The sequence below is a fragment of the Oryx dammah genome, unplaced genomic scaffold, assembly GCF_014754425.2.
Source record: "Oryx dammah isolate SB20612 unplaced genomic scaffold, SCBI_Odam_1.1 HiC_scaffold_9, whole genome shotgun sequence".
NCBI lineage: Eukaryota > Metazoa > Chordata > Mammalia > Artiodactyla > Bovidae > Oryx > Oryx dammah.
Window position 1 is genome coordinate 7,077,152 of NW_024070193.1, and position 13,186 is coordinate 7,090,337.

The following is a 13,186-nucleotide window of genomic DNA, read 5'->3' on the forward strand; positions in this document are numbered from 1 at the left end:
TTTGGATGGCATCACTGACTCAATGGACATGAGTTTGAGCAAACTCTGGGAGACAGTGAAGGACAGGGAAGCCTGGTGTGCTGCAGTCCATGGGGTGGCAAAGTCAGACATGACTTAGCCACTGAACAACAACAACAAAACAAAATTTTAGCTACTGTTCAATCAATTTACATTTAAATTTTGTAAATAGCCCCTTGTGGCTAGGGATTGCTGTGCTGGACAGCATACCTTCTGGATGATGTTTCTTATGTTTTGGGTAAGGGGGCACAAGAAAGATTCTGCAAGCTCCACGGCTCAGCTGGGGAGCTCTTGGTTACTTCTGAGGCGGGGGAGATGGGGCAGAAGAAGCTGGTTTCTCGTGTGTTGAATGCCCTATTGGTGCTAACTGAGCAAAACTGCCCTCATCCCCTCGGGCAGACGCCGGTGGTTCTGATTTGAACCCTGGATCGAGGTAAGCAAAGACAGTGCCCTTTGCCCCAAGGGGTATCAAAATACCCCTTGGTTTCTGGGCTCTGCCTCTTCTCAGAGGCCTTTCAGCTCAGGCCTTTGCAGGCTCACTGGCCCCCTTGAGGCTGGGGCCCACCAGGTGGCCCAGGCTTACTTGTTCAAGCAGCTCTCGTAGTTGAAGGTGGCCTTGAAGCCATAGATGGAGAAGGTGACGATGCTGGCAAAGATGGAGGTGGAGCTGTTGATGATGGACACGATGATGGCGTGCTTCTGGCAGTTGTTGGAGGGCTTGTTGTAGCTGGCAAAGGCAATGAGGCTGCCGAACCCCAGGCCGAGTGAGAAGAAGATCTGGGTGGCTGCGTTGATCCAGGCCTTGGGGTTGGCCAACTGCTCCATCTGTGGGGAGCAGTTAGGGGGTAAAGCCAGTGGGGACAGGGTGGGTGAACCCCAGATGGGAACCCCAGGCTCTCAGACCAGCAGGGGGCGGCGGCGCAGAGAGGGGAAAGAACTGGCCTGCGGCACACAACCAGCCAGGGCAGGCCTGAGGCTCGAACCCAGTTCTCCTGGCCCCGCCAGGTTCTCAGAGGATAAAACACATCCTCACGTCACACCCCCCACTGCCTCTTACCCAGAGGAGACAGTATCGGATAAAATAGTTCTCAAAGGAATTGAACCCCTGATCCATGACCCAGGCACTGCATGGGTCTGGGCCTCCAGGAATGGAGGTGCTGGTGCCTGGGGCTGACTTGTGCCCCAGCCTGACGTTAGGGGCAATGCTGCTACAGCCACACTGTTCCCAGGGACCAGACTTGCTAAACGACTGCCCTGTCCCAATGGCAACAGCGGCCCTCTTAATGAGCATCAGCTGTGGGGTGCCTGGGACAGGATCACAGGGAGCCCTGCCATGTGGATTCACCCCCACAGGGAAAGGGGTGCCTAGAAGTGCGAGCAGGCGGGTGAGCTGACTGCAGAGATGCTCCTGGGGAACAACTTGGTCTGCAGCTGGAGCGGAGGGTTTGGGGTGAGACTGGGGCAGCAGAGGTTGGGGGCAGTGAGGGTGAGCATGAAGGTGGAGCACAGAGTCACGCCCCAGCATCCACAGGCGTGGAGGCTCCCTGGCTGAGGACATGCAAGCCACGACCCTGACTGCCTGGCGGGCTCACATCCACTTCCCTGAGTTCACGACTGCTCCACTCCCGCTTGGTCTTCCCCTTCCACCCATCCTGCAAGGTGGGGGGATGAATGGGGGTACCCTTGGGGCCCCTCCCCTCCAGCCCATACCTTGGGAGTGAACATGTATGCCAGGCCATTGGTGGCTCCATGGAGCGTGAGGCCCCTGACCAGGTAGATGATAAGCACACAGTAGGGCAGCAACGCAGTGAAGTATACCACCTGTGGGCACCAAAGCGCAGAGTCAGCTCCCTGGAGAAGCAGGGACTACGGGGCCCTTAGGCCCAATGAAGGCAGACCCGCCATCCCCACGGAACGCCATGGCACCATCTTGGCTGTTTGGGCGACCGGCAGCTGGGAAGGTATTGTGGTTCTTGGTCAGACACGGGTTCTGAGTTTGCGGAATTGGGTGGTGGACATGGATGCCCACGCATGGGACCCCCAGGAAATCTCCTGTTCAGTGGAGAAGAGGGAACAGGTCCTGGAAACCTCTGTCCTCCAGCCTCCCTTCAACTCAACCTTATTCCAGAAAGGACTTTAGGCTGCCCACAGGAATATCATGAGATATCTGTGTAAAAAGAAAATGTGGGCAATCCAGGAAGATGCGCCCTGAGGAAAAGGCGGCTCACAGAAGAGGTAAGGTGCTACCCAGATTCTGAGCCAGACTGATCTCTGAGCTTCCCTCGTGGCCCAAGCAGAGCAGGAAGCAGTCACACAGGATTTATATCATCTCTGAAAGGAAAAAAACCAAACACCCAGGAGCTTGGAGGAAGGTCAGGTACCCCCAGGACTGGGGCCTGAGACAAGCGTGGCCGTGAGTGTATAAAGGAAAAGCAGCGTCATTTGGTGTTCCTGTGAAAATGCAACAGCAATACGATGGTTTTAATGAAAGGCCTCGCCTCCACGGGCTTTTTCTTTTTTTTAAGGTACGAAGTGGATTTATTTAGAGGGAAGAACACCCCACATACAGAGTGTGGGCCACCTCAGAAGGTGAGAGGCCTTCCATGGGCTTTAAAGGCGGCTATCAGTGGGATTTTTTTTGTCAACCAGTTCTTTCCCTGCTGACGTATGTCATGGGTTCACTGATGTTTTATCTTTGATTTTCACGGTAGCTTTGGAAGTAGCCTCTCAACGCTGGGCAGTTTTTCCACAAAGTCTTACAGTAGAGACCTTCAAGTGCACAGACACCCACACGGGGCTGGAATTTGCTTTCCTGCAGATCAGCTCGTCTGTGCACCAGAGCCCCTTTTCAAACACTCTGCACGTTTTTTTGTCTGCTTGGTTATTTTCTCTGGCAAGGGGGATTGTTTTGGGTTTGTTTCTTGTTTTTTGTTTTGTTTTTAAGTAAAACCAGTTCCCTTCATGTTTGGCCCCCCTGGGAGAATCAGAGCTGGTGACCCAAGTCCAGCTGCACCCGGCCCTCCACTCCCACTGAGGTGTGCCACTATCTTCCCATGAATTTCCAAGGATACCTGAGTGGCACTCTGCCCTGTCACCCTGGGGATGGTAGGCAGACATCAGGTGTGTCTTCTATGATTGCTTCTTAAGTGAGGATATTGTAACATGAGATGAGTAATGCACCCACATGAGATTACACGAAGATAAACCAGGTTCAAGATGGGAACGGGAAAGTGGAAAGAGAGGGCATCTGGCCGGTGAGCTGAAGGAAATCAAGAGACAACGGGGGGGGGGGGGGGTGACCAGTGTCTGTAACCAGGGGACGCTCGGAGGACACATGGAGCCAGGCCTTGGTAGCCCCCACCCGCCCCCGGAGGTCAGCACGCTTCCTGGGCAGCTCTCTTCAGTCGAGAGCAGGCTGGCTCACCTCTCCCCAGTCAGGGAAGCTAGAAGGATTGCTGGATGTGTGATCCAGCCTAAACTACTTGGGAAAACCATTTGTGAATAATCTGAAAACAAACCTTGGAAGGGAAGAAAGCAGAGTCCAACAAAGAAGGCCAACACACAGCACACAGGATTTAACAATATTCACCCCCATAAATAGAGCTGTTGGACCTCCTATGACTCAGTAACAACTACAACAAAAAAACAAACACAACCCAATCCAAAGATGGGCAGAAGCCCTAAGCAGACATTTCCCCAGACACTCGGACGGACAATGGGCACAGGGGAAGATGCTCAGCGTCGCTGGCCACGAGACAAATCAAAACTGCAATGAGGCGCCACCGCACGCCGGTCAGAATGGCCACCATTAAAAAGTCTACACATAACAATTGCTGGAGGGGGTGTGGAGAAAAGGCAGCCCTCCCACGCTGTTGGTGAGAATGTAAGATGGTACAGCCACTAGAGAAAGCAAGATGGAGGTGCCTCCGAAAACTAAAAAGAGAGTTGCCATATGACCCAGCAGTCCCACTCCTGGGCATATATTCAGACAAAACTAAAAATAAAAAAGATACATGCACCCTTACGTTCACGGCAGCGCTATTCACGACAGGCAAGACGTGGGAACAAGCCTGAATGTCCATCAACAGATGAACAGATAAAGAAGACGTGATATATGTAAGCAATGGCCTATCACTCAGCCATAAAGAGAATGAAATCATGCCATTTGCAGCGACACGGATGGACCCAGAAGTTATACTAACTGAAGTCAGTCAGAATGACAAATACCATGTGACATCACTTATCCGTGGAATCTAAAATATGACGCAAACGAGCCTGTCTACAAAACAGAAACAGAACAGATTTGCGGTTGCTAAGGAAAGAGGAGGGTGGGGGAGGCTGGTCTGGGAGTCTGGGATTAGTGGATGCAAACTATAAGATATGTATACATACGATGGGTAAACAACAAGGCCCTATTGTCTAGCACAGGATGCACTAAATACCCTGTAATAAGCCATAATGGAAGAGGATATGAAAAGAATACATTGTAACTAACAGCTGTTGGGGTGCTTTAGTCACGGAGAGGGGCATGGCTTAAGCCGAGGAAATAGACAGTAAGTTTTCATGTCATGACATGGCCTCATTTAGCAACTTTCTCAGTGATCTGGAAAAGGGATGGCCTCATTGCTGAAACTCCAATACTTTGGCCACCTGATGCAAAGAGCTGACTCATTTGAAAAGACCCCGATGTTGGGAAAGATTGATGGCAGGAGGAGAAGGGGACGACAGAGGATGAGAGGGCTAGATGGCATCACTGACTCAATGGACATGGGTTTGGGTGGACTCCGGGAGTTGGTGATGGACAGGGAGGCCTGGCGTGCTGCGGTTCATGGGGTCGCAAAGTCCGACATGACTGAGCCACTGAACTGAACACTGAATCTCCACATTTGCAGATACTGCCCTTGGATCTTCTGGATCATGTTCGTGATAATTTGGCAGAGGCCAGTGGCGAAACCTTTATTCTGAGCATAAAATATCCTCCAAACTTCAAGATGGGACAGAGTGAGTTGCTGTAGAAGCTCAACTTTTTGCTGGTGAGATAGGGGTTATTGGGACTAAGATGCTGACCATCACAGGGCCCTGGAAACCTAAAGAAGATAACCTACTAGACACGATCCTGGGGTGTCACCGGACACCTAAAATACTGTGGGTAGTTCTGGTCCTGATGCCTCAAGAAACACACAGTGCGGGGACTACCCTGGTGGTCCGGTGGTCACGAATCTGCCCTCTGGGGCAGGGGTTTGATCCCTGGTTGGAGAACTAGCATCCCACGTGCTGCGGGGCAACTAAACCGGCACAGCACACCTCCTGGGACCGCACGCCACAGCCGGAGAGAGGCGCGCACGCCGCATCGAAAGATCCAAGGGCTACAGCGAGGACTGCGCCACGCTAAGACGAACACAGCTGCAAACGACCAACCAGTGTTAGAGGCAAGGCGGGGCTGGAGAAGGCGACCGGGCTGGCCAGGAGCAAGGGGCCAGGTGGACCCGGACGACCTTCACAAGGGAAAAGCTGGGCTTGATTAAGTCCTGAAAAGTGTGGGCCAGCAAGAGGTGCGCGATCAAAAACGATGGGGAGTTTCTGGGGCAAAGCGGGGTCTGCCTGGCTCTGCCCTCTCTACTCGGCACCCTTGGGCAGGACTTCACCTCTGGAAGCCTCAGGTGAGTGGACAGCGAGACCTACTGGGAAGGACTGAGGACTGAAGCAACAGCCATGCCCCACCCCACGACGGAGGGACTGCGAGGAGCGACTGAGCCTGAGAGGGGCACACACGCGTCCAGAGCATCTGCTGCAGCCGCGGAGAGACGGGAGGGGAGGGAACCCCTCCAGGAAAATGTTCCACACGGAGCGGGTCAAAGAAACGTCCCCGCTCTGGCAGGACCACACCGAAAAGACAAGGTTTCTAGCCAGGCCTGACAGCTCTCTAGGTCACGGAACGCAGCATGGACCAAAGGTTCTGAGACTCAGCTGCTCACTCAGGTCAGCTGGAGAGCTTTGAAAGCCCCAGTGCTCAGGGGAACCCCACACGGACCGGCTCGGAAGCTCTGAGGGTCGGGCCCGAGTTCTAGGCACCCTCCCTGCAGTGCAGCTGAGGCTGAGTGAGTGCAGTGCATGTCGGGGACGATGCCGACGTAACAAGCTTTCAGGGAGAGGAAAACTAGGTCGAGCTGCCTGGCTGCCCTGGGTGGCACGGGCAGGGGACTGGGACAGACCAGTGCATCTTGCCGGCAACAGGGGAGGTCCTCATTTCGAGATTCAGGGCTATGACTTCCGGGACCCCGTCTCTGGAGACTAGACCCGAACCAGCATCGCCGTCCACCCCCCCTCCCCAGCGCCGGCTGCGGAGGCGGCCTCGCCGCTGCCCGGGGCACTCACCCCCCAAGCCCTACCTTGCCGGTGGACTCGGTGCCCCTCAGGATGCACAGGTACACCACCAGCCAGGCCAGGACGAGGCACAGCGCCGGCTCCCACTGCACCGCCCCGCTCTCCTGGATGGACGGCGAGATGTTGAGGGTCTTCCGGTACCAGAAGTACTGCGTGGACGAGGCCTTCTCACACTCCTCAACGTAGCCCGTGCGGTTGCCGTTCAGCGGGCACACAGACCACGGCAGAGGGTCCTGTGGGGTCAGAAGAAACATTGCACTCAGAGGTGCGGGTGGAGGCCAAAGGTCAGGGTGGAAGCACGGCAGGCGGCCCTGAGGGGAGGCTCTTGGAGGAGGTTGCTGGTCCCCAGAGGGCAGGAGCTCCTGAAGGCAGACCAGGAGCCAAAGGCTCTCCCCCACCCCGGGCACAGGTGGGGCTTGGGCAGAGGCCCCACACTCCCAGCGATCCCCTGGGTGTCTGCTGAAAATATCTCAGCTCTATGGTGGGTGGGAGAGACCGAATCAAAGGGACAATGGCCAGACCGTCTATGACAAATGAACTCTGACCCACAGCCTCTATAACCTCCAGCCCAGGAACCCAAACTGCTGCGCCTGCAGTCATCAGCTTGGAACAGTCAGGACTTGATCACTGACTGCAGCTTTCTGAACCTCTGTTCCCTCCAAAAAGCCAGAGACCCACCCCTAACCAGTCACACACCCAACACAATTCCCCAGTTCTCTGCCTGCCCTGGAGTCTCTGTCAAATGCAAGTGATGGGACTTCCTCGTTGTAACAAGCTCTGGATAAACAGCTTCTGCTTGCTCTCATCTGGGTGGTCTTTATTTCCACAAGCCCCTAGCAAGTCCCAGCAGGAATAAGACTTGGGTCCTGCGCTCGCTACCTGGGTGGAGATGGGCATTTCCTAACAGTCACTGTGTTTGGAGGTTCAAGGGGGCTGCAGTTCGTCCCCACCACAGCCTTCTTCTGTATCTAAGACAGACGAGCAGGTACTGATGACTCCTGTTAAGCCTGAGTCAAGCTACACCAGAAGCAGTTCCACTCCTGGACTTTGCAGGTAGAGCCAGTAAGGGTTTCTTCTGCATCAGCTAGTTCCAGCTGGGTTCTGTCTCCATTAGAAACCAGAGTGCCTAAATGGTGCAGCGGTTTGGGTGAACTCCGGGAGTTGGTGATGGACAGGGAGGCCTGGAGTGCTGCGGTTCATGGGGTCGCAAAGAGTCAGACTCGACTGAGCGACTGAACTGAACTGAAATGGTGCAGGTATGATGAACACGACCCAAGGCCAAGAGCTAAAGAGAAGTGCTGAACTGGGTGGGGGAAGGAGGGGGGTTAGGGTCCCACTTCTGCTCTGCCAAAAACCAGCCCCACGTGGATCAGATTTCATTAGATAAAAACTCCCCGCTGACAGAAGCAAGTCTAACCCCAATGGGTTCAACCCCTATATTTCACAAGAAATAGAAATGAGTCCCAACAGCATTACCAGATGGGCTAGGGCTATTCCGCTGGTAAGGAGCTGGAGCCCACGTCTGTCACCTGGAAAGTGCTTAGGCTCTGTGCTGCTGGGACCCCTGGCAGAAAATGATCCCCCCAAGCCAGTTTCTAGCTTTGACCTAAAATGCTTCCAAAGGTGACCGCCAGCAACTCCCCTTGAGACGTGGCGCCCTCTGTCCCTGCCCGTGACCTGAGCTGACCTGTATCCAGGTCTGAGCAACAGGAGGCACTGAAGTGAAGCCGCGTGACCTCCTGGCCTCACATCCGAGGCCTTGCAGCTTTTACTTTCATTCTCGTGGGCCAGCACCCTGCACAGACCCTCAGGCTGGACTGCTGAGCCAGGCGGACTCGTGGAGAGAAAGGCCACACGGAGTAAACCAAGGTGGAGAGACAGCCAGGACTGCACCCCATCAGGTGAGAGGGTCCCTGTGGACCTGAAGCCCAGACCACAGCCCCCGTGGGCCCGCCTGGCCTAGGGGGGACTGACTGCGTCCATTCATTGCTGTTCAGCACAGCCTGGTCGCCAACCTTGGCTACACGTACATGACTTAATCATGTACATGTTTGAGAGGAAGGGAGGCTTTAAAAACTCTGACGCCCAGGCTATATCAGCAGTGACTCAGATTTCCCTGGTCTGGGTGGGGCCTGGGTCTCAGAGTTTTAAAAGCTCCCCCAGGTGATTCCAGCACGCAGCCAGCATGGAGAAGCTTTAAAGTATGGAAGGACTTAGACTGACCACTTCTCAGCACCCAGCCTCTCTCCCCCTGAATCACTAGGTGAGGAGGCTGAGATCCCTGCATTCACATGCTTATTAACCTGGAGCTCCCATGGGGAAAAGCTGGAAAGCCCGACTTGGTTGGACCAGAGCACAGACCCCATGGCCAGGCTGCTGCATCCAGCCTTCCAGCTTCGCAAGGCCCCTCTGGAACCAGGGCATCGGCACTGCAGGGTGTGGTCGTGATTACACAAGGGGATGGTTCTAACGTGCTGGTGGCGCTAGCTGGCCCGGAGCAAGCGTGAGCGAGCGTCTGCAGCTGGAGGCACTGTCATTTCTATGGGACCATGGAGGCGGCCTCCTGGCGGAGGGGTATGGGAGGGGCCCATGGAGACCTGTGACGGCTGGAATGAACGGCCGAGTGATTCCAGAATCCCTGACTTTTACACTTCTGAGGGTTAGAAAATGGTACCCCCTTACTTTATGTACTTAATTTTTGCCTTTGGAAAATGGTCAAATCATCTTGATTTGTTACAAGAACACACAATGCTTCCGCTTTCGGAAAACGGCCTTCAGGATGCCTATATATAATGCCTGAGGCACGTATGGCAACGCCGCAGTTGGAATGGCACTGTGCGGTGCACAGCCTGCCCAGCCACACGTGACAGCCCAGCACGGAGGAAGGGAATGTCCCTAGGCGGGAGAGCAGACGAGCTGCCCCGCTGCCACCCAGAAGGTGGAGGGGAGGCACAGTTGCGACTAGTCTTCATGGAACTCTAGGTTGAGCCAGGAGAGGAAGAGGCACAGGTCAGCTCAGGGCAGGGTCCGTCCTGTCAGGGCATTTTCCAACCAGATGACCTGGGTGTGGCAGAGTAGAAAGCTACCACTGGAGATGGATATAGTACCTTCTGAGAAGAGATGCCAGCCCCTGACTCTCGGGGCCCCGAAGATTCAAGGGTGTACTCAAACGCTCCAGAGACTGGCCTCACAAGCTGGGGTCAGTTCAGACTCCACGACCAGGCCACATAGCTTCTGACCTTGGAGACAGGGTCTGGCTCGTGAAGGCCGGGCTCAGGGGCGCAGGGGCAGGCATCCCCCCAGCGGGCTCCCGTCTCCCCACCTTTCCCCGTCTGGGAAGAGGCCGAGGTGCAGGAGGCCGCATGAGGAGGGGCCCCGGGAGCGGACGGACAGACTCTGAGGAAAAGGTGTGGACACAGGCCACGAGCGGAAGCTTTGGACACTAAGACCCCGTCTCGGTGTGGAACTAGGATCCTCTCTTCGCCCCAAGTCCCAGGCCCTTCCACATTTTCTACAGCGAGCATCAGCTAGGGCTATGATCAGAAATGCAGGTTTCAAATGTGCATCTTTGTGTTACAGGGTGACGGCGGTTCTTCTAGAACTTTTGCAAAGATGAGAAGGGACGTGGCAAGGGTCCGAAACCTGGGAGGACGCGTGGTGAGAGGCAGGAAGCGGGAGGGGGACCATGCAGTCACGCTCAGTGGGGGGCCCGTCCCCATCAGCTGTGCCCACAGTTTCCCCCAGCTCAGCAGGCAGCGGTTCTTAGTATTTTGGAGGGGGTCACATCCTCCAGAGAGCACCCGATGAGATCTGGGGGCCTGCTCCCAAAAATGTACGCACACATCGCACACAACAGCAGGGGTCCATGGATCCCCGGCTCAGAAGCCCTCTGCTCCGTTCGGGGTGCCTGGCCGCCCACGGCCTGGCGCCCTTGAGGCCGGCGCCCCTCAGCCCCCACTCCTGCTCCAGCCCGCGGCCGCTCACCTGGAAGGAGTGGAAGAGGTACCAGAAGGCCCAGGCGTTGATGACGTTGTAGTACATGGAGAGGAAGAAGGACACCACCACGCTGGCCACGCCTGCAGAGACAGGACGCAGGGCCCTGAGGAGCGCCCGGAGCCAGGACCCGCCTGCGGGCTCGCTCTGCCTGGCAGGGCCGCTGTGGGGCCTGGCACCGCGAGCGCCAAGGCTCGGTCCGCCCTCTGCCGCCCTCCCCGCCTCCTCGGCCGTGAAGCCCGCAGCGCTGCTCCGGCGCTCTTCTAGGGGCCTGACAGCTGCGTTGTGCAGCGCGACCTCAGGCCCACTTCGCAGACGGGGAGCCAACACACAGCGCTTGCCCGAGGCCGCTGCTACCAAGCGGTGGAACTGGGATTCGCGCCTCGCGTCACCGACGCCAGACGCCACAGCTGCCCGCTCCCCCACCTGCCTACAGCGGGGTCACCGGCGCCACACCCTGCTCGGTGGTGGCGGGGGCGGGCTGGGAGCGGTGTCAGGCGCGGAGGGGACGGGGGCTGCCCTGCGCTGGCCGGGTCTGCGGGGAACCAGCCGGGCTGCCGGGGGACCCGGAGCAGAGCGTGGGGGTCTGGAGAGCCCGTGCGCGCCTCCGGGCCCGGGCCCTGCTCCGCGACCTCTCCCCAGGCCTCCGCTACCCCACCCTGCCTGGCAGAGCTGGCTGGTAAACATTCACCAGCATCCCCGGCTGGCAGCCACAGCTGGTGTTTTTCCTATTCGGCCGCAAACGCTGCCTTGGAGAAGCCCTCTGTGATTGATGGCTCGGGCCGATCCTAAAATCACACACCTCTGCGTTAAAAATTAACAGCTGTTCAAGACGAGGGGGCAGCTCCACTTGGATGTGTGAGGCCTCTGGACACACTTCTGCACCTGAGATGAAGTTACGTGCCAGTTCACAGGCATCCTGTTCCTGAAACTTTCCTGTGTTTTCCTGTTCCCTTTTCTGCCTGTGTGGGTGTGGGTGTGGGAGAGGTGAGCAGAACAGACCGTGGCCACTGCTGGCCAAAGTTCGTCCTGCTCCCAGGGGAGCCTGGCACATGAGGGCTGTGCTGGGCGGGCGAAGATCCCACGAGGGCGCCCCAGACACCGACTAAAAGTAACTCAGGAGGCGGGAGGGAAGGCAGTGCCCCTCTTGCTACTCACTGGGCCCCTACTTCCATGCACCAGAGATATTAACAGCACCCCACAAGCCCTCTGGCGTGATGATGATTAGTGAGCTCACACCCACACAGGCCAGCGCCTAGCACGGAGCAGGTGCCCGCTGATGGGGGGAGACGTCAGTACTTAGCAGGAGTCGCTGTATGGTCCTGCAACGGCTGGTGGAAGGGCCCAGACACTGGGTCACAGCTCTTGTCTTGGGCAGTTCCTTCTCGTGTGTGTGCAGCCGTTCAGTCACGCCTGACTCTGAGACCCTCTGGACGGTAGCCGGCCAGGCTCCTCTGTCCATGCGACTTTTCAGGCAAGAACACTGGCAAGCCACAAGTAGCATGAGTTAAATCGCTCAGTGGTGTCCGAGTCTTGGCGAATACCCGAGGGGGTGGCCACTTTCTCCTCCAGCGGGTATTTTCCGCCCAGGGATGGAACCCGCGTCCCCTGAGTTGGCAGGCAGATCCTTCACTGGGGAGTCACCGGGAAGCCCTACTTCCCTGTTCCAGAGGGGACTGAGGGGTGCCCACTTACCGACGCCGCTGAGGTAGGGGCTGACGGTCCTCCAGGCTCCGATACTGCCCTGGCGCATGCGCTGCCCCACCGCCAGCTCCAGGTACAGCAGCGGCATGCCCTCCACGACCAGCATGATGACGTAGGGCACCAGGAAGCTCCCTGTGGGCGGGCAGAGATGAAGCCAGGCGTCAGCCGGGGCTCCCCGGGGCCCCCACACATACCCGCCCTCTACTCGCTGCTTCCTTCTCCTAACTTTCCGCTCATCCATCCCTTCTTAAATACAGTTTTAAAATGTATTCTATTTGCTTCTGGGTGTGCTGGGTCTTCGTCGCTGCATGCGGGCTTTCTCTGGTTGCAGCAGGTGGGGGCTACTCTCCAGCTGCAGTGAGCGGGCCTCATAGCTGTGGCTCCCCGGGCTCTAGAGCTCAGGTCCAGTAGTCATGGCCCAGGGGCTTCGTTGCTGTGTGGCATGTGGGATCTTCCTGGACCAGGGATCAAACCCGTGTCTCCTGCGTCGGATTCTTTACCAGAGACCCAGCAGGGAAGCCCCATCCATCCATTCCTGTATTTCCCCTTTTCCCCAGAATCCATCCTCCCACCTGTGCACTCATCTGTCCTTGCATCCACCCATCCTTCTATCCTTTTACATTTCGACTCACCGTTCCACCCATGGGTCACATGCAGCCACATCAGTCCTTAATGCTTCTAAATACTTCCATCCTGCGTGGTAAACTGCCCCTGTCCCAAGACCCTTGAGCGCCTTCAGTGCCTCGGCTGCCCCCGCCCCTCTGCCAGAAACCCCCGTTCGGTTGACTGTTCTGCACATCGCCCCTCGATCCGGCCAGACAGCCACCCACCTCCACTTACTTCCCTTGGGCTTTTCAGGGGCCCGCATGGTGCCCCACAGCGGGTGTTACCCTAAACAGGTGTCTCACTGAACACTTCCTCTGGGCCAGGCCCCGAGCTGAGTGTGTGGAGGATGAGAGAATAGCAGCCCCGCTTCCTGCCCATGAGCGGTCACCCGAGCAGAAGAATTTCAGTGGCCTCATGATTGTCGAGAGCCTCAGGTACTCCGCAGGGCCTGTGTCTCAGAGACGCGGCTGGGGCTTGATAG

At 56.9% G+C, this 13,186-nt stretch overlaps 1 protein-coding gene across 2 annotated transcripts in view; it reads right to left on the reverse strand.

Annotated features, from left to right (window-relative positions):
• The window catches only part of SLC6A20 (solute carrier family 6 member 20), a 55,860-nt gene that overhangs the window by 31,391 nt on the left and 11,283 nt on the right, over nt 1-13,186 (reverse strand). For both annotated transcript variants that reach the window (XM_040246788.1, XM_040246787.1), the window contains exons 2-6: nt 12,091-12,231; nt 10,387-10,478; nt 6,408-6,635; nt 1,729-1,839; nt 602-843 (exon numbers count right to left, since the gene is read on the reverse strand). In XM_040246788.1, the coding sequence (XP_040102722.1) occupies nt 602-843; nt 1,729-1,839; nt 6,408-6,635; nt 10,387-10,478; nt 12,091-12,231 (814 nt within the window). The remainder of the gene's footprint in view (nt 1-601; nt 844-1,728; nt 1,840-6,407; nt 6,636-10,386; nt 10,479-12,090; nt 12,232-13,186) is intronic.